The 20390-nt window shown below is 48.6% G+C and overlaps 2 protein-coding genes and 1 long non-coding RNA gene across 12 annotated transcripts in view; 1 reads left to right on the top strand and 2 right to left on the bottom strand.

Moving 5' to 3' along the window:
• Nucleotides 1-216: 216 nt before the first annotated feature.
• Nucleotides 217-5365, bottom strand: LOC310815867. 2 transcript variants are annotated; one of them, XR_014554633.1, is made up of 5 exons: nucleotides 5109-5365; nucleotides 1237-1360; nucleotides 993-1067; nucleotides 824-877; nucleotides 217-592 (listed from the first exon to the last, which is right to left on the bottom strand). It is a non-coding gene; the product is annotated as an uncharacterized lncRNA (long non-coding RNA). The 2 variants fall into 2 exon arrangements; XR_014554634.1 differs by lacking the exon at nucleotides 5109-5365 and having other exon boundaries at nucleotides 1237-2302.
• Nucleotides 5366-6024: 659 nt separating this feature from the next.
• rgs14b (regulator of G protein signaling 14b) lies at nucleotides 6025-16989 on the bottom strand. Of its 7 annotated transcripts, none has more exons than XM_083685560.1 (15): nucleotides 16919-16989; nucleotides 13431-13452; nucleotides 13011-13159; nucleotides 12754-12846; nucleotides 12417-12560; nucleotides 11924-12103; nucleotides 11152-11245; nucleotides 10859-10962; nucleotides 10419-10631; nucleotides 10082-10158; nucleotides 9674-9800; nucleotides 9425-9506; nucleotides 7971-8023; nucleotides 7478-7586; nucleotides 6025-7226 (listed from the first exon to the last, which is right to left on the bottom strand). In XM_083685560.1, exons 3-15 carry the CDS (start codon nucleotides 13149-13151, stop codon nucleotides 6940-6942), a joined length of 1704 nt encoding a protein of 567 aa, XP_083541686.1. In that variant the 5' UTR covers nucleotides 13152-13159; nucleotides 13431-13452; nucleotides 16919-16989; the 3' UTR covers nucleotides 6025-6939. The 7 variants fall into 7 exon arrangements, with proteins under 7 accessions (XP_083541686.1, XP_083541682.1, XP_083541685.1 ...); XM_083685556.1 differs by lacking the exon at nucleotides 16919-16989 and adding an exon at nucleotides 15133-15222; XM_083685559.1 differs by lacking the exon at nucleotides 16919-16989 and adding an exon at nucleotides 15133-15222 and having other exon boundaries at nucleotides 7499-7586.
• Nucleotides 16889-20390, top strand: part of LOC310815678 (uncharacterized protein) — a 4423-nt gene continuing 921 nt past the window's right edge. For 2 of the 3 annotated variants that reach the window (XM_083685565.1, XM_083685563.1), the window contains exons 1-6: nucleotides 16889-16967; nucleotides 17352-17425; nucleotides 17850-17927; nucleotides 19240-19281; nucleotides 19457-19489; nucleotides 19621-19881. In XM_083685565.1, coding sequence (XP_083541691.1) covers nucleotides 17365-17425; nucleotides 17850-17927; nucleotides 19240-19281; nucleotides 19457-19489; nucleotides 19621-19881 — 475 coding nt within the window. In that variant the 5' untranslated portion in view covers nucleotides 16889-16967; nucleotides 17352-17364. The remainder of the gene's footprint in view (nucleotides 16968-17351; nucleotides 17426-17849; nucleotides 17928-19239; nucleotides 19282-19456; nucleotides 19490-19620; nucleotides 19882-20390) is intronic. The other variant, XM_083685564.1, reaches the window with a different exon arrangement.

Below are 20390 nucleotides of genomic sequence, written 5' to 3'. Positions count from 1 at the left end.
ACACACAAACAAGTGTACAATACAGTGTTGTATTGCAAGCCGAGATTTTGAAGAATCGCTCTTTTATCCTGCTGGACCATTTGTCCTTCCTCGTAAAACATGATGTTGACAGGCACATTTTCTCCCCTTATTCCAAATAGTCGCTGCTGTAAATCCTACAGACACTTCCACAGTAAATCATGTGTTGGAAAGAGAGAGATAGATGGATACACTCAACAGAACTGCTTTATTGTGAATTCACATTCAGTTTGGTATGTACAGAAGACTCACGGGACAATAATACAGCATCACCATGGGTGTCTCGTTCGTGTGTGTGTGTGTGTGTCTGTGTGTGTGTGCGTGCATTCGTATGCCCATTTCTTCAACTGCTCACATGACTCTCTCCACTAGTACCCGTTGCTTATCAGTGTTTCTGAATGTGTTCCATGTGTGTGACGGTGTGTGTATGTTCTGTAAGTGAGTGTGTGATGAGCAGATGGAAGGGTTATGACTGTATGTTCCTGTGGAACCCAGATGACTGGTGGGTCCCATCCCTGAATCACTTCAGCTCTTCTGTGGAGGACGAAGGGGTCTCAGAACCCTCTGGACCTTCCTGCAAGACAGACCAAAAATGTACTGCATGCATTCTTCTGTCCACATGTGTTGTGTGTGTGTGTGTGTGTGTATGTATGCGTGTATGTGTGTATGTGTGTATGCGTGTGTGTGTGTGTGTGTGTGTATGTATGTATGTATGTATGCGTGTATGTGTGTATGTATGTATGCGTGTATGTGTGTATGTGTGTATGTGTATGCGTGTGTGTGCGCGCACGAGTGTGTGACTCACCTTCACTTTCTCCAGGTCTGGCCTGCCTGGAAGGGATTTCTGTGAGGAAAAGGCCTGTGGAGAAAAATATGGGACAGGAAGATTAAGTCTCGAGTAATGAAGAGAAGAAACGAGGGATGAAATAGGAGGGACAGTCTGTGGAGTGGAGGTGTAGAGGGAGCTGGCTCACCCTCTTGGTCTGCTGGATCTCATCGGTGGATTTAGACCTGTTCTTCATCTGTTTCTGGGGGGAGGTAGAGGAGCACTGCACAGACAGGAGGAAGACAGCACAAAATTACACCGAGCAATATTCGAGAAACAAATTAAAATGATGTCTGTTTCTCATAGAAACCGGCATTTCTTTCGCGCTTAATCCTCTTCATGGGTGACATATTTCATAGTAGGTATTTTTGTAAGGATCACTAGCAACTGACTTCATTCTTCTGCTCCATGGTTGGGTCTGTGTTTTCCAGCTGGGGTCGGAGTGTTAGCAGGAAGTAGGGGTCGGAGATGTGTGGAGTCTGTCAGCTGTACAGGAGTCTGTTGGTCGTTGCCAATCTAGTGGGAGAAGAGAAGAAGAACAACAACATCTCATTACTTCATTTGCACACTTTGCATACAACGTATAGTATATCACTTTATAGTGGCGACCAGTGTAGTTACACTCAATGTCCACCAGATGGTGGTAAAAGGGTGAGCATTTCATCAGGCGCATCTCAGTAGTTAAGGCTCCTCTCCTCTCCTCTCCCCTCCCCTAGTATGGTGTTCTGGGGTCGAGAGGGGCTGAGTGTGGAGGAAGATATCCTGTGGCTGTGTAAGGAGAGTGGTGAACTCTGAACCTCCTGCTCTCCGCAGGGCAACACTGCCAACCCCAAGCTCATAAAGAATGGATGAGAGACAATATAGATCGGCCCCATTCCTACGACGTTTAGCATCATTAGCCACTCTAGAGCCACAGGTGAAATGGGTCAATTCTCAGGAAAGGTTTGAACCCAACTGCTTCCACTTCATAACAGAATAGGGTGAAAAATAAGCCGAGCTAAGGTGTTCTGGAGCCCTTACCAAAACCCAGACCCTAATCCTAGCCCCATCCTGACATCCAACCTACATACAGTACACAACTGTTTTACACACTCACGCATACACTCTCTCGCTCTGTTTCCCACACACACGCATGTAGGCACGCTCACGAACACACGAACACACACACACACACACACACAGCTCCTAGTAAGAACTCCATTATATGGCCAGGAGAGCTGCAGTGTACTCTGGCCTTCCCACTGAGGGGAATGACCCAAATGACAGTGATTTGATTGGCCTCTCCTCAGTCCTCTGGCCCTCTGAGGGATCCTTCTTTAAGAGGAGGGAGGGATGAAGGGCTGATGAGGGGTGTTCTCGGTGGGAGAACGCCTGTGGCTCTGAGAAACACTTCCCATCGATTAGTCCACATGAGCAAGTCGACAACAGCTAAGGTGACATTTCACAACATGCCACTTCTATACCCTGAAGTACATTCAGTATACACAGGGTGTATATATATATATATATATATACACACGCACGCAAAAACGCACACACATGCGCGTGCACACGCACACGTACACACACACTGCATACAGAGCATATACACACAGACACACACACAAACACAGAGGAATATCCCCTAACAGCATTACTCAAGACATTCTTTCTGCCAGACTGAGCAAATAGAATACCCCAGCTCCAACATGAGTCCCTCTCTTTCTCTCCCCACCCCTGTCCCTCTCTTTTTCACCCCATCCCTCCCTTTCTTCCATTCTGAGAGCTCAGAGAATGGAAGGGCCAGCAGCAGTCCTATAGTAGGCTTTAAAAGCCTAGTTATTCCAGTATGTAATCCTGGGAGAATGATGACCCTGAGCTGTGTGTGTGTTATGTACCGCTGTGTGTAAATGTGCCAGTCAGGGCCAAATACATCCATTGACTGGGTGACCATGTTTGGCACGCTTCAATTGTAGGGTCAACGTTGTAATTAACTTCCCGAGTCTGTGCGTGTGTGTGTGTGTGTCTGTGTGTGTTAGTCAGAGAGAGAGAGAGAGAGGGAGTTAGAGAGAAAAAGAGCAAAAGAGATAAAGACGAAGAGACAGAATTCCTCCAACGAATCAGAATCCGGTTCCTTCCATCTAGAGTGGCTCTGTGGGTGTCATTGCCTGCTGCTGTCAAGATGACATCATCAACCAGCTGCCAACCCCTCTACAAATGGTAGACGATCACAGAGACTGGGCTTCTAATGATTAACCATGATACACCTCCACGTATAACCATTAACCGTGACCACAGCCATACACCTCCACGTATAACCATTAACCGTGACCACAGCCATACACCTCCACGTATAACCATTAACCGTGACCACAGCCATACACCTCCACGTATAACCATTAACCGTGACCACAGCCATACACCTCCACGTATAACCACTAACCGTGACCACAGCCATACACCTCCACGTATAACCACTAACCGTGACCACAGCCATACACCTCCACATATAACCATTAACCGTGACCACAGCCATACACCTCCACGTATAACCATTAACCGTGACCACAGACATACACTTCCATGACCACACGTACAGTACCGTGTGTTCACCAGAGAAATACTGACATAATCCCAGGATGTGGAAAAAATACCCACCCACACTGCATCCAGTAGAGCTCAATAGGTTTACCTTTCACACAAAAAGCAACTCAATTGTCCATTCCGCTCACAAATAACTACCTGTCGGAAACACATAATCACTTGCGATCATTTCAGCCCACGCTGCCCCCTGTAGGGCGTCATTGGCGACAGCAGCGGAGAGAAAGCCCTCCCCTAAGCAAGTGGGTGGAGGAATCCACAGTTCAGTCTGTCACAGTGACTCATCTAGCATCTCAGAGGTGTTTCCCCCAGTTCATGGTCTCACTTAGGCCCTGCTTGGCAGGGTGTAGCCTAGCCGCCTAGCTGGCATCTGCGCTGAGGAGGAGGAGGAGGGGGAGAGGAAAGAGGATAGGAGAGACATGACTGGCAGGAGATGATTCATAATCATACTGTAGCTCCCCTTTTGCTCACACGTACGCACATATACAGTACAGTACACACACACACACATACACACACAATCATAAACTGAAGACAGGAGAGGTGCAAGTGAACACACAGGAGAACAAGCATAGCAAAACGCACATAAAAAATTTATTTGAATAAAAGACACACACACGCACACACACACACACACACACACACACACACACACATTCCAAGGACGTGTCCTGTAATTGACGACTGGCTATCAGCTTCCCCAGACTCAGGTACATCTGCCCCTCCCTCTGCTGGTCCTGAAACAGTAGACAAAGCTCTCCCCAGCATCAAGCCACAGCTCTGCCATGCATCTCTCTCCCAGTGGAGGCAGGAGGAGGTAGAAATCGGAGGACGGGCTCATTGTAATGCATGGAACGGAAAGAGGAACGGTATCAAACACTGATCTCAACTGATCATGGAACTGTACTTAAGAATCTCCTCTGTCTTTCATTCCATGAATACAATACAACACACAGCACACAGCACACAGACACACACACACATACATATCCTCTTTGCCCTTCACTGGCCAAGCATACTCTGTGAAGAGTGATTCTCACTCACCAAGCTTTGAACACCAAGCATTGATCTAATGGTCTAGTTTTACATACCTCGAGCATTCCTCAAGCACAATGAAAATCTAAGCACTTATCAACAGAGGATTTAGTTCAGAGGATAGAGAATAAAATATGCTGAACAGCGAAACATGAAGGATATTCTATATCCATACATAGACATAAGAGACAAGATATACCTCTGAACACACACTGGACATGATGACGATAGCAAGCTTTGCTTTCTAATGACAAAGCACACGTAAACACTATATGCACACACAGACCTTACCTTGCCACCAGCCTCATTTGGTGGTACTACCTGAATTTTACATGCAGTGTACAAAAGGGTGAGGAGGTCATTTTTATGGAGGCTAGGGAGAGAAAAGCATCAAATCTGGACATTTAATTTAAGAGAGACAGAGACTGAAGGAGGGGGAGAGAGACAGAGATAAAAAGAGAGGAGAGACAGAGATAGATAGAGAGAGAGAGAGAGAGATAGATAGAGAGAGAGAGAGAGAGAGAGAATGAGGGGAAGAGAGAAGGGCACACATAGATCTCAATTGACTGAACGTCCATCAATCACCACGAAATGAGAGATTAATTCCAAACCCCCGTGGGGAAAATTCATAAACAGATACAGTACTCACCTCTTCTCTCTCCTTTTCCCTCCTGTCCTTCTCTCTCGCTCTCTCTCTCTCTCTCTCTCTCCCTCTCAGTGGAGCCGTGCCAGTGAAGAGATAGCGTGCTGTACTGCTGGCTCTACCAGAGCACACCCCTTTCTGCCCATTCATAGCTCCACCAACGCACGCACACACACACGCAGTAACACACACACACTCAGACACACACACGCAGTCACACACACACACGCAGACACACCAGGTGTGCACCCTCTGACCAATCATAGCCTGGGTAGTCCATTATATCTGTGTGTGCGTGTGTGCGTGTGAGAAAGAGAGAAGGAAAGAAAGAAAGGAAAAAATACAGGGAGGGAGGGAGGGAAGGAGGACACCGACAGTTCTTTATTCTGATATACTGTCATATATGTCTTCTACTTGATATGCACATCACAACATCCATCATCTCTGGAGTGAATGTACGTTAATAGGGGACTTAGCCTAGAATGGTGACATCACCTTCCCTGAGATCATATGCAACGTGTTGAGAATGATGACAATGTACTACGGCGTAACGTCTGAATAGAAATACGACTCACACTAGCCCACTGTGAAGTCCAGACAAGGTCTGGACACACACACACACACACACACAGAGCTGAAAATCGACATGGGAAATCCTTCTAGCAACAAGTCCATGGAGACTGAGCTACCATTGGCTGGTCCTTTGGTTTAGAAAAAAACATAAAAATGTATTAACCCTAAAAATTATGTGGCATTTCATTGTGTAATCCATGTCTTGATTCAGTGTACCATGTATGGACCATGTATAAGAACTTAATCTAATCTTATACCATGTATAAGAACTCTTTATTTACGGTATATTAGCGATAGTATGATAGGATTTTAGATTGTTTGTTTATTAGTATCTCTTTTAGCCTGTCCTCTACTCAAGCAGGGGCTCAGATGCTACGTGGCTACCATTTAGCCGGGGCGTAAACAAGGACATACAGTTGAGAGTATTTCATCATAGATCCAGTTTTATTGGATGACAGTGTTGTCGACTCATCTCATCCTACTGCAGTTTGACCCTGAGAGGAACAGAAGGAACAGGAAGTGGGGGGATAACACCAATACAAAGGACCTGTCAATCAATGTGCCAACACAGCAAACAAACCAACACACTCGGAGAAGTACCATATCACACCATGAAGAACACAGCACTCGGAACACCTCTTGTTACCCAAAACAAGTATTAGACTGGAAAAGGTGCTCAAAGTTGTCATGCAAGAGAAAAAAAAAGGGGACATCACATGTAGCAAATAAATATTACAAAATCAAACATCAAATTATATCAAACGACCCCTCCCTTATAAGTCATTCCCTTAAGTCCTACACAACTATTTTCCATCATCAGAGTTGTGGACCGACAGGTGTATGAAACGATGACATGGATTGAATTGGCATTATTAACACGTTCATAACTTTGGCATGAAATGGGTAATAACCACCAGCCAGACTTATGAAAACACATCAAATACGTACCAGAGACACTGACGAGACAGTCTCTCAAAGCTTATTCACACAATTAGAAGCAAAAGTGCTTGAAGTTTTAAAGCTTTCTTTAAAAATGTTTTAGTTCTGGCCTTTAGAATGAGACAATAACATTAGAAATACGATACACGTTGTCTGTAGTAGTTTTAGTCTTTAAAAACAAATCTTTAAATAGGGTGGAAACCTCATGTTTTTCTACAAGGCATTGCTTCCTGTTGAAAAAAACCTACCCTTACGCACACACGCACACACACACACACACACACACACATACACACGCACACACGCACACACGCACACACACAGCTCACAGCGTTGTTTCTTTTGAGTCTTCAGGTTTGGAGCCAGGCGAGTCTGTTCCACGCGCGTCTGGCTGTGCTTCTCCAGCAGGTGTGGAGGAGGCTGTGGTGTGCTTGTCCGCCTCCCCCGTAGTGTGTGTGGTGCTGGTGGAGTCACCCCCGTCCTCCTGGTCTGCCTCCTCTCCCGGGGGGGAGGGCAGCTGCAGGAACAGGGGCAGCTCCAGGTGCTCCTTTGTCAGCAGGCCTCTCTGGTCATCAACCCTGCACTGAGCTTTGGACACCAACTCTATCAACTCTGACAGGAGGGAAGGAGCGGAGAGAGGGAAGAAGGGGAGAGAGGGATGAAGGGGAGAGAGAGAAGGAGAGGAGGTCTTTTTTTAAAGCATCATCAACCATTTCAGTTTGGGGCTCGGGTTAATGCTGACTCTCGGGGTTTAGAACTAAATCTGAGGGTGCGGGTCACAGTTTGCAAAGCAGACTTGTTCTGGTGATTCGTCTTCACAAGTGTGTGAAAGCCATGTCCCGTGTCCCGACTATGTGTCCTACCCTCCATGTCGAGGTTCTTACTGGGCTTGGCCTGGGCTTTGCTTCCGTCTGCCTGGGAGGGACTTCTGCCCTCTGGGCCTGCTGGACTGGTGGCTTGCCCCTGGGTCCACTGCAAAGAACACAAAAAATATAAATACGATATGATATTCCGGAGTATAGACTTTACAAATAGAAACTTGGTCACAAAGACAACATCATGCTTCTCCTGTAGAGTAGGAGTGTGTGTACAGTATCTGGCATGGTGTACTGTTGAGGTTAGATGATGAGAATAGAGGCTAGCGTATGTATAGCTGTGTGTGTGTGTGTAGAGCCGTCCACAGTGCAGGGACCCACCTGCGAGACTGGTGTGTGTGTGTGTGTGTAGAGCCGTCCACAGTGCAGGGACCCACCTGTGAGACTGGTGTGTGTGTGTGTGTGTGTGTAGGGGTCCACAGTGCAGGGACCCACCTGTGAGACTGGTGTGTGTGTAGGGGTCCACAGTGCAGGGACCCACCTGTAAGACTGATGTGTGGCTGCTGACACCGGAGCGGCTGCCCTGGTCCTTCCCTTTAAGAGACAACAAGTCATGTCAATAACCCTGCGTTCCACATCCTGAGGACACACGCTTCTGAACAACACCGACAAAGGGTTCTTCAGTTTGGCACCATTCTAGAACCCTGGTTGGTACCAAGTACTGTTGGTACCAAGAACCCTTTTAGGTTAGGTAAAGCAATTTGTGGTTCTACCTGGAAACCTTTTCAGGTAATGTACTAGTGAGTACAAGAGAGAGAGAGAGAAAGGGGTCTGTTACCACAAACACAGGTAATGTACCAGTCAGTACTGTTACCACAAACACAGGTAATGTACCAGTCAGTACTGTTACCACAAACACAGGTAATGTACCAGTCAGTACTGTTACCACAAACACAGGTAATGTACCAGTCAGTACTGTTACCACAAACACAGGTAATGTAATGTACCAGTCAGTACTGTTACCACAAACACAGGTAATGTAATGTACCAGTGAGTGCTTCAATGGGGGAAAACATTTAAAGCAGTTCCCCCAAAAAAAACCTCTCCCTACACATACTCTTATCTATCCGTTTCTCTCCCTCTCCAAGTTGTGTGTGTGTGTGTGTGTCTCTATCTCTGAATAATGAGGATAGCCCAGGCAGTGGCCACTAATCCAGAGTGAAGGCAGTTCTGGTCCCAGAGCAGCGGAGAGGAGAGGTGAGTGAACTCGCTGTGACACGGCACTCAACAAGCCGAATGTACTGAGACGTTTAGGCGAGCGAGCGAGAGGAAGGGAGAGGACAAAGGGTGAGGAGAAAGGGCAAGCAAAAGGAGGAGGGAGAGAGTAGTGAGCGAGAGAAAGAGAAAGACAGTAAGTGGTAGGGAGGGGTTGGGAAAGAGCGAGAGAGAGAGAGAGAGAGAACCAAAACATCGGGAGGGGGGAGAAGGAGAAAGGGAGAGTAAGATATCCAGAGTCAGCGAGAAGGAAAGAGGGAGAGAGAGATTTGCCCTGTAAGTGAGAGGGGACAGGGACAGGGCACTGCACTGGTAGATGTCCTCATTGATGACAGCCAATGTCCTCTCTGTTGGGAACACTTGGTTGAGAGAGGGAGAGAGAGAGAACATGAGATAAAGGTAGAGAGAGAGGGAGGGGGGAGAGAGAGAGAATGTGAGCGATAAAGGTAGAGAGAGAGAAAGAGAGAGAGAGAGACACACAGCAAAACATCCCTACAGCAATGGAACTACAGCTGCAGACAGACGTGGATAACAGACAGCCCTCATGGTAGTCATCTGACTGACAACACGCTTCTCTGGGGAAAAGGAGACAGACTGTTTAACTTTCCAATTATCTCCCTCGTTCTTTTGTTGACAACAACACAGAGGCAAGACAGAGTCATCGTCAGTGCCTGTGGGTCCCGTGATAAAACACCAGCGCTGTAGGTCACGCGTCTTCACCTTTGACCCTGTCCAGGTGCAACTTCTTATTGGCCAGCCGGAACACGTTGGTGCTCATGCTCAGAGGCGTGTCGCTGCCACTCTGAAAACAAGAGACGGGCATATGATCAAAACTCGTGACCGTGACCACACACACACACACACCATTTCTCTCTTTCACACTCCACACACACACACACACACACACACACACACACACACACACACACACACACACACACACACACACACACACTCTCACCCCCTCACCATGGTGACCACAGCATCCTGTGCTTTGAGGTGGTGTTTCTGCAGCACATGAGAGATGGCATCCAGCAGGGTCTTGCTAGACTTCACCTTAATCCCAGTTGGTTTACCAGTGAACAGCACCTCCAACCTGAAACACACACACAGACACACACGCACGCACGCATACACAATAGATCTTCAGCATATAAACACTTATGCATCTGGCATTAATAACAGACCACACTTGGAAATACGCATACGCATTCCGATCGTTATCAAACACACACAAGCAAACTCATGTGAATGGAAAAACAAACAGTATTTGCACATCAAAGTGTATTAACACACGATCGTTAGCACGCCAGCCCTCATTGGAGGAGGGTGAGCGAAACGAGGAGACAGGAAGAGGAAATGACAGCGCTGACTCACATAAACGTCACCCTCAGCTCCAGGGAGACCTGCTGGTCCCTCACCACTGAGCAGTCCTGGTCCAGGGACAGAGGAGGCTGTTGGGGGGGGGGGGGGGGGGGGGGGACATCACCGTTAGAGTAGAGTAGGGTAGGGGGAGAATAGGGAAGAATAGGGTAGGGGGAGGGTAGGGAAGAATAGGGTAGGGGGAGGGGAGGGAAGAATAGGGTAGGGTAGGGGAAGAGTAGGGAAGAGTAGGGTTGGTTGGTTGGGGAGGGGGGAGTGAGGGGTTGGGGGTTGAGGGGGGGGATGAGTGGTTGAGGAGTTGAGGGGAGTTGGAAGTAGGGGGGGGACTCACCCGGTCCTTGCCGTGGAGGTAGATGACGACGTCTTTGAGGGGGAAGCCCCTCTTCTCACACAGGCCGGCCAGCATGTCTCTGAGGGTGAGGCCCGGGCGCGTGGGGGCCAGGGAGGCGCTCCCGTCAGGCAGGTAGACGCAGCAGTAACCCCCCGCCACCCAGCACACGCCCCCATCAACCTGCTCCGGGGGCCGGGGGCTGCAGCGGCCGTTCTGGGGAGAGGGAGAGGGAGAGGGGGAGGGAGGGGGCAGATGGAGGCGACGGGTGGAGGACGGAGCAATGAAAGAGAGAGGGTGGAGGAGGAGGGTAGGAATTAATGGTTCTAACTTATAATGATCATTGAGCAAAGACTAAAACCCACACATTTTACTGAATACAGATACTGTACACACACACACACACACTTCCCCATTGAGCGTCTAGGATTGTGAGCACTGACCTCAGTCGGCCTGTAGATGGAGCCCAACTCCACGCTGCTGGTGGACTTGACCGACATCTGAGACTCCTTACGAGACACAGAGATGTGGGGGTACGACACGTCTACTGAAAGAGGGAGAGAGGGAGGGGGGGAGAGAGGGAGGGGGGGAGAGAGAGCGTGAGAGAGAGAGAGGGTCACCACCGGGCAGCGTGTCTCCTGGGTAGGCGGATTCTCATCGGCACAACAACCAAACGACTCCATGAAAGGTTTCCCTGTCGTTATGTAACCACGGTGACATGTGACAGGCACTCTACCTCCCCACGATCCTCTCTTCTCCCTCAGTTTGTCCCGGGGGGTCCGACTCTTCCCGCCCGGACTGCCGGGGTCCGCGTCAGACTTCTTCTTCTGCTGGAGAGAAGAGATGAGGAAGCCAGAAAAAACAATATCAACCCACCCCTGAAACATATCATTCAGAACCATCGAAAGCCCCTCGTCACAGGGAGGGGGGCTAATACAAGACTGGTGTAGGATACCGTACATTCACTGGTCCGGCGAGCTTTCAAAGGGTTTTGAACGATTGCAACATTCAGGGTCTTTTGGGTCACGCCAAGCCTGACGGCTATCGATGTCAATGTCGACATTTTGGTTCCGATTCGATGAGGAACCCCAGTTTTAGTCGGCCGATTGGATCCGTCGTGCCTCCATCGATCCGCTGTAGGGTTCTCCCCAAAGAATGGAAGAGTGGCGCCGTGCCACGCTGGGAACTTAGCGCTGCGCCACTATGTCAACATTTCGAGGCAAATTGAACTGTATATTTAGTCAACTCTGTTTGATTGCCGACGACATTGAAGTTTAAAAAAAAAAAAAAAAAAGCGTTAGGATGTTCCACAGTGAATTCAGCGTTTTAGCTGTATTTTTTTTTGGGCACATCTCGATATGAATGAACAGGTTTTGACAATGCAATCCAGCACCACGCTGTTCTAAAATCCTGGGGAGAGAACCCTGCATCCATCAACCCCATCCCTCCCTCCCTCCCTCACTCCCTCCCTCCCTCCATACCATCCATCAACCTGTCCTGCGTCCTACCTTCACGCTGTCGCTGAGGGAGGGGCTGTGGGAGGCCGTGTTGTCCAGGGATCCCGTGGAGGCGGTCACAGAGGGAGTTCTGGGTAGCGGCCTCCCCTCCACGCTGGCCAGCGTACAGCTCTGGTAGAGAGGGGAGCGTACGAAACGCCTGTAGCTGTCCATCTTCATCAGCTTAAAGATCTGGGGGAGGGGGGAGGAGGAGTGGGGGGGGGGGGGCATCAGACATGCTGGAGGCACATTTCAGCTGAAGCCATGGTGCTGAACATTATTTTACTTCTCAATATCAATGTCGTCCTCGGAAACAGCTAAACCTCTTTAAAGAGGTACTGTATATACTGTTGGGAGGTCGCTGGTTACTGTGTGTGTGTGTGTCTGGGGAGGCAGAAATCGCAGGACGGGCTCATTCCATGCATTACAAAGGGCCCGTGCTCCAATTGTGTGTGTGTGTGTGTGTTTGCGGGGGGGGGGGGGGGGGGGGGGGTCACCGGCAGACCTGTGCCTGGGCCTTGTTGAACATGTCAGGCGTGGGGTGTTCCAGGTCCTTCTCCTCGGTCCTGGCTGTGTCATCGATGTTGACCGAGTAGGGAGCGCAGTTAGACAGGTACGTGGCGTAGATGGAGAGAGACTCCTCCTTGAGCTACATGGACCAGAGACGCATTCTGAGACTACATCGACTCACGACACGAGCCCTTTGTTACAGTCAGTTACATATCACCTACGGTACCAAACACCAGAGGAAAATCGACAACGCCAACTAGTCCGGGAAACGCCAGACAAAAAAAAAACTGGCCAATTTGTGAGCGAAGAGAAGAGAGAAAATCCCACCGTACCTGCCCCGGACAGCTAGAGGGAATCTTCTGGAACTTCTCGCAGGCCTGCCAGAACAGAATGTTCTCTGCGCTGACCTCTGACCTGAGGAAGGCCTGCGTGACGCAAGGTCGTCAGACATGATCAACAGATCGTTATAGGACCCAGATATGTCTGTCTGTGAGTGAGTGAGTCTGTCTGCGTGTGTGTGAGTGCGTGAGTGAGTCTGTGTGAGTGAGTCCGTGTGTGTGTGTCCGCGTGTGAAGTATCGGAGGCTCACCGTGAAGTAGCGTACTCCCAGGGGATCCTCCAGCAGCTTCTCAAAGCAGACAGCCCAGCTTACCACGCTGTTGGCCTGGGCATCGCCCCCCTGAACCCCCGGGAGACTGGAGTTGCTGCCTCCACAGCCCCGCACGGACATATTCAACTCTGACAAACACACACAGAATTATCAGTGCGCAAACACACGCACGTATGGTGGTACTGTAAACACACCCTAAGACCCTAGCAGGATATTGCAACTGCTTTTACAGTCCCAGTCAGACAAGTTCAGCTCTGAGAAACGCACGTGCGCACACACACACACACCTTGTAATCCCCGGGCAGAATGTTTGCGTAGAAAGCCCTGTACAGACATGTTCAGTTCTCAGATGTATATCAAATATATCCACCCCCACAATAAATGGAGTCAATGTCTTACCTCCATCTGATACTGCTTGGCTCTGCAAAGAAGAATAACAAGTCTGTGTCAGCCATACACTGTGAGAAATATCATACACCATACAACCCAAATGTCATCAGGCAAGGTTTTGGACAAACCAATGTGGATATGAGGCTAAATCTAAGCTTTCTAGATCTGAATACCATTGGGGTTTGGACAGACAAACAGACTTCTCAGTCAATGGACGTATGGATGCTTTCAAAACACCCCCCCCCCGCACCCCCCACCTCCCCCCGCGGCCAGGAAGTGGTGTGAAGCACAGCTGCATGCTTTTTGTTTTGTCTCCGACAGCCCTCATCAACCCTCGACTCCAGCGAGGCTGCTCGCAGCTCAGGAAGAGGGTGTGTCACCACAACTGTTGATCATTCAGCTTTCAGAGGTTTTTTTTTATTCACCTCTAGCTTCCCTTTCAGTTCTGTTTCGTTTGCTTTCACGAGGGAACACAGTATGCGATCGTGTTCGAGGGTTTTTGCATAATGCACGCGCGCACGCACACACGCGCACACACACACAAAGCAGGCTTTCGATGTTGGAGCATGCTGTAGGGCTTGCAGTATATTGAGAGATCTTGTGGCTGTGGTTCTGAATCAACTCCTTTGTGGGTTGAATTCGGACAATGACACGGCATAATGTGGCGTGCTGTGTGTGTGTCCTTTAAAAGGCCTACGAGCCAGGCCACTCGGCACCCTGGGATTCTAGTTGCCATGACAACCATGGGGGAGGTGGGGTGGGGAAGGGAGGAGGGGGGGGGGGGTTATCCGGGGAGAAGTTTTTCCCTCCTGTTATTTGCTTTGTTCTCCATCTTCAACGGTGACTCTCGATCAAGATTGCTCAACAGCGAGTTGGGAAGGCATGAGGCATGAGTCCTGGCATCACACCACCCCCTTTTTCAATTGTGTAATTATGACAAACACCCAGACACAATACAACACATACAGCCACCCCTATACGAGATAGGATGTGCCGTCTTAAATTAAATCATCTCTACTCTTGAGGCGACTCACATCTTTGGTTGCGCAGAGCCGAGAAACGCTGTGGTCTCAGTCAGTCATCAACAGCCAACACCCACTCAACAGATTGGCAGAAAACATTCACAACACAGCCTGTCCAGTCTGCACTTCACAGTCAAGCTGTGCCCATCTGTTTCTGTAGAGACGGTACTAGCAGCCAATGGTGTTAGCATGCAGCCCCGGTCTGCCAGTTTACCGTCACTCCCCATTTCATCTGGCCATGAAGTGTTAATGTGACCTAGGCCAAAGTGAGCTAGGCCAAAGTGAGCTAGGCCATAGCAACAACTGCCAATGACATTCTGAGGGGGAAGCTGTTCACATTGTTCTCCCCAACTGTTATCACAACCAACCAGGACTTCAGCGGTTGGTCACCTCATGCTTGCATCAAGAAACACACACACACACACACACACACACACACACACACGACTCAACTTATCGTATAGAATTTACGAAGGGAATACATGACTTTGACCTCAAGACAGACACACACCAAGGCCCTCCTCGACGTCGAGAGCCAAATACCGTATCAGGGTGCCTGTTAAAAGCAGGACGGCTCACAAATAGCTCTTTTCCTGAGCGTTTCAACACCCTCCTCCGCTCGCAACCCTGTGGAGCTTTAGTGAGGTACCTAGAGGCCCAAATCAGAAAAAAACCCAAACACAACTCACCATGTGACCTGAAGGAACACCCAAAGTTTTGCTTTTTTTCGACATGGCCGAAGCACCAACAGAATCTTGAACGATGCTCACACACTCAGAGGACACCACAGAGTGATCCGCCCTGCGTCTGTTCACACACTTGGGACGTCCTCATATAGGACTTCCTGTCTGAAAGGGAAGTGTCGCCATGGCAACGGGCCACAAAAGGGGAAGTATGGTGATGATCACACTGGTTGCTTATGTGTTGCCTCTTGAGAAACTCTTTTATGTGGGTAGGTGGCGCGCTCGCACACACACACTTCCGTACTGTATTCTGCAGTGCATCCGGCATGTGAAGACACCCATACAGTGCACACAGACCTGACCCGACCACATGAGAAACACCTGACATACTTGAGATTCATTCACATATATTGGCCTAACATCATACAACAAACCCAGAATGTGTCATGCAAAACAGAGTGTGCTGCATCCAACCAGAACTGCCATGCCATCATGTGTCCTACAAGACAGGGTCTGGAGCTGGGGGAAAGACTGCAACCACATTGTCATTTGCAATTGACAAGGACAGGTTACTTGGAGAATTCAGATTTAGAGAACCTTATTGTCCCATTCTTGGGCAATTGGTCTAGGCCTATTCAAAGCTGAGCGCCATCTAAAAACGTTTCTTTCCTTTCTATGAATATGAAAACTGGAGTGATAACTCGTACCTTGATGTGTGCCAGTGGACGGAAAGGCTTGATGGTGTTGGTGGTGGTGCTACACAGTTTTTCAATCTTTATGTACTTCTTTGCGGCCCCTTTCTTCGCCAAAAGGGAGAGACTTCGGCAGAGCCCGCGGAACGCTACCATCCTTCTTCTAAATGTCGGGACTAAATCTGGTTTTTGACCAGGTTTCAATAGCACAGTGATCGATGTCTGATGAGTCGGTAAAAATGGGACAACAAGTGAGAATGTGAAAAGTCACTGTGCAATAGAAAACGTTCTGCACATGCGTTTCGCTTCATGAAGCATGGGACAGGTGAACCGTTCAAAAATCCAACAACTATCGCTCTACGGCAGCCAAATGATTGAATGAGTATGCATCCCTATTTTCATTCAACCTTCCTTCTCCGTGTGAACATACTGGCCACACCTGATCTTAATTGCGGGGACAACAGGTGCATCGTAGTTGTGCATCTTAGTGCTTAATTACGCTCGCTTAGTAAAAGCATATGCCAGATAGGCATCCGCTGTCTTACTTTCGCCTGTAAAGGGCGAGAAGAGGAATCTATATTTAGATTATTGAGACGGAGCCTGCTGGGGAAAGAGAGAAGCAATAGTGAGAAAGAAATATCTATTTGTTAGATCAACAGCACCCTCTGGTGGCCATAAAGTCTATGAGACTCCAGTGCCATACTGACAGGGGAACGTTTGAAACTTCCTTTCCCATGATGCACTGTTTAAACGGGTTCCTGAGAAGTGAAAGACAACACACAATTTGCAGGGGTCATTTGTGCTGATAACATGAGCAGTGTGTGTGTGTGTGTGTGTGTGTGTGTGTGTGTGCGCGCGCGTGTGTGTGTGTGTGTGTGTGTGTGCGTGCGTGTGTGTTACAAGTAGATATAAATATAATCGATATGAACATATGTGATATAGTCTTCTGGTGTTCATATATTGTTTGTGTGGCTGTCCAGGAGCCCTGAGAACATGAGATGATTTGCATTGATATCAGTGTTTATATCAGTCCCAGTATACTTTTCCCAGAAACAAAGACCGTGCTGTATAGGTTAGGCAAAGTAGAGTCACATACTCACTCTTCATCCAAGGAGATCAGTCTGTGAAAAGGTTCACCCAGCGCCAGAGGTAATAAAAAATAAAAACTTAATTCACCCTTCTTTATTTTACATTTGTTTTATTTCAGTGATCGTATATATAAAGACGTATATTGATCAAGGTATTTGTTTCCTACTCTGTCGTGACTGAGTGAGTGAGTGACTTGATGTATGTGGACAATTTCTTTGAGAGATGTTTGTGTTTCTAGTGAGTGAGGTGACTCCACCGAGTGAAGTTCAGTGTGTGTTGTCATGTGTGTTGAGATACAAAGGAGTGTATAGTAGTCAAAGGAGTGTATAGTAGTCAAAGGAGTGTATAGTAGTCAAAGGAGTGTATAGTAGTCGGGTGAAATGCTTCAGTGTAATCACATCCGCTTTTGACAGCTATTTAACAACTATATCACATCTGTGTTAGTCTCTGACAGAAGATGTCTCTGGGGGCAATGAGGAGGGGGAGTGCCTGGACATTCCTTGGGCTTGTCCTGTTAAGTAAGGATCCACTCATTTCTCTCTTGGGAACAACCTGCTTTAAGAATATTATAGATTAGGATGATTATTGTCTGAATGTTGATTTTTTTTTGTGTTGTGTCCCCTCCTCCTCTCCTTCTATCACTCTCACTCTCTCCTCTCTCTCTGTCCCATCCTCCCTCAACCCTTATAACTAACTCACATTTTCTCTCTCTCTCTCTCTCTCTCCTCCACCTCTACCTTTCTCTCCTTCTCCACCTCGTCCTCTCTCCCCTCCACCTCTTCCTCTCCCCTCCTCCACCGCATCCTCTCTCTCTCTCTCTCTCTCTCTTCACCTCTTCCTCTCTCTTCCCTCCTTCTTCTTCACCTCTTTCTCTCTCTCTCCTCCTCCTTCTTCACCTCTCTCTCTCTCTCCTCCTCCACCTCTCTCTCTCTCTCTTTGAAGCTGGTGTCTGCTCAGCCTGTGTTCCTGTGGAGTGTCTGAACTATAACATGACCAACATGACCCAGAAGGGTCCAGAAGGTAAAATTAGCTCTTCTCTAATCGCACGCATCACACCCACCACACCCTCTAAACCCACTACACCCACTACACCATCTACACCACCACACCCTCTACACCCACCACACCCACTACACCCTCTACACCCACTACACCCACCACACCCTCTACACCCACTACACCACCACACCCATCACACCCACTACACCACCACACCCTCTACACCCACTACACCCTCTACACCCACTACACCATCTACACCCACCACACCCTCTACACCCACTACACCCTCTACACCCACTACACCCTCTACACCCACCACACCCACTACACCACCACACCCTCTACACCCACCACACCCTCTACACCCACTACACCCTCTACACCCTCTACACCCACCACACCCTCTACACCCACCACACCACCACACCCATCACACCTACTACACCCACTACACCCTCTACACCCACTACACCCTCTACACCCACCACACCCTCTACACCCACTACACCACCACACCCATCACACCTACTACACCCACCACACCCACTACACCATCTACACCACCACACCCACTACACTCTCTACAGCCACTACACCATCTACACCACCACACCCACTACACTCTCTACACCCACCACACCACCACACCCTCTACACCCACCACACCCACTACACCCTCTACACTCACCACACCCTCTACACCCACCACACCACCACACCCACTACACCCTCTACACCCACCACACCCTCTACACCCACCACACCCACTACACCCACCACACCCACCACACCCTCTACACCCACTACACCCTCTACACCCACTACACCACCACACCCATCACACCTACTACACCCACCACACTCACTACACCATCTACACCACCACACCCACTACACTCTCTACACCCACTACACCCTCTACACCCACTACACCCACCACACCCACTACACCCACCACACCCACTACACCCACCACACCCTCTACACCCTCTACACCCACTACACTCACCACACCCACTACACCCTCTACACCCACCACACCCACTACACCCACCACACCCACTACACCCTCTACACCCACCACACCCTCTACACCCACTACACCACCACACCCTTTACACCACCACACCCACTACACCCACTACACCACCACACCCATCACACCTACTACACCCTCTACACCCACTACACCCTCTATACCCTCTACACCCTCTAAACCCACTACACCCACTACACCACCACACCCATCACACCGGCTGCCTCTCAGGCAGTATTCTGGCTTGATACATGTGTCGCATGTGAGCTACAGTTGTTCTCTCTCTGTCCTCAGACCCCTGTGAGATGTGTTTAAACAACAATACATGCTATGATGGTCAGTATTTCATTGAAGATGCCTCGTTATCAGTTATTGTCAGGGGAGTAGGCTGGTGGAGGTAGAAATCAATTCATTCCATGCATTACAACTGTGCATTCGATACAGGAACTGTGTGCTACGTCTATGACTGCCTAACTTGTCTCTCTCGGATATTTTCCCTCTCCCTAATAAGCCCCCACAGATGTGCCGAAGTGTTGCCTAAAAGGTATTGTTTATGAATCAGTGACACAACAGTCAATCTCAAAATGGTGTCGTGACTGAACAGCATCTCTCTTTTGGCCAGCTCTTTTTCAAACTCTTTTCTGACCTCTCTTTGACCTCTCCTCGACCCACCAGTCTTTCGCGTAGAAGTGAACTCCAGTTCTGGGTTCGATAACCTGAAGGGGGACGATGTCATCACAATGGACTGTGTTCACGACCTGCCCCTGATTGACCGGCTGGTGTTTGGGTGGCAGAAGAACGGGGTCACCCTGAATGAGAAGGACCAGAGCAACATGACGTTGAAGCTGGTCTTCAGTGCCAGGGGCAAGTACTCCTGCAGCGTGCTGAGCCGCTGTGGGAAGTTCATCTCTGACCAACAGGAGATCACTTTTTTAGGTAAACGACACACTCATCTTTCTAACTAACTAACTAATATATATATATATATATATATGCCATTTAGCTTTTATCCAAAGCGACTTACATTGCAGTGAGTGCATACATTTCAGTATATATGGTCCCAGCGGGAATCAAACCCACAACCCACAACCAGCACCATGCTCTACCAACTGAGCCACAGAGGACCAACTACAGTAACAACAAACTATAACTGACTTACTAACTAACTAACTTATCTGCCTAACTAACTAACTTACTAACTTATCTACCTAACTAACTTATCTGCCTAACGAACTAACTTACAAAGTAACTAACTTATCTACCTAACTAACTTATCTGCCTAACGAACTAACTTACAAAGTAACTAACTTATCTACCTAACTAACTTATCTGCCTAACTAACTTACTTACTAACTAACTACAGTAACAACAAACTATAACGTTTACCACAAGTACTAAAACGGAAGATAATGCTTCAAGCTGACTTCACTGTTGTACCGGTACTT

The sequence above is a fragment of the Argentina silus genome (assembly GCF_951799395.1).
Source record: "Argentina silus genome assembly, chromosome: 15".
NCBI classification, from domain to species: Eukaryota; Metazoa; Chordata; class Actinopteri; order Argentiniformes; family Argentinidae; genus Argentina; species Argentina silus.
Note: the sequence above shows the minus strand (reverse complement) of the source record. Positions and strands in the feature narration are given on the sequence as shown.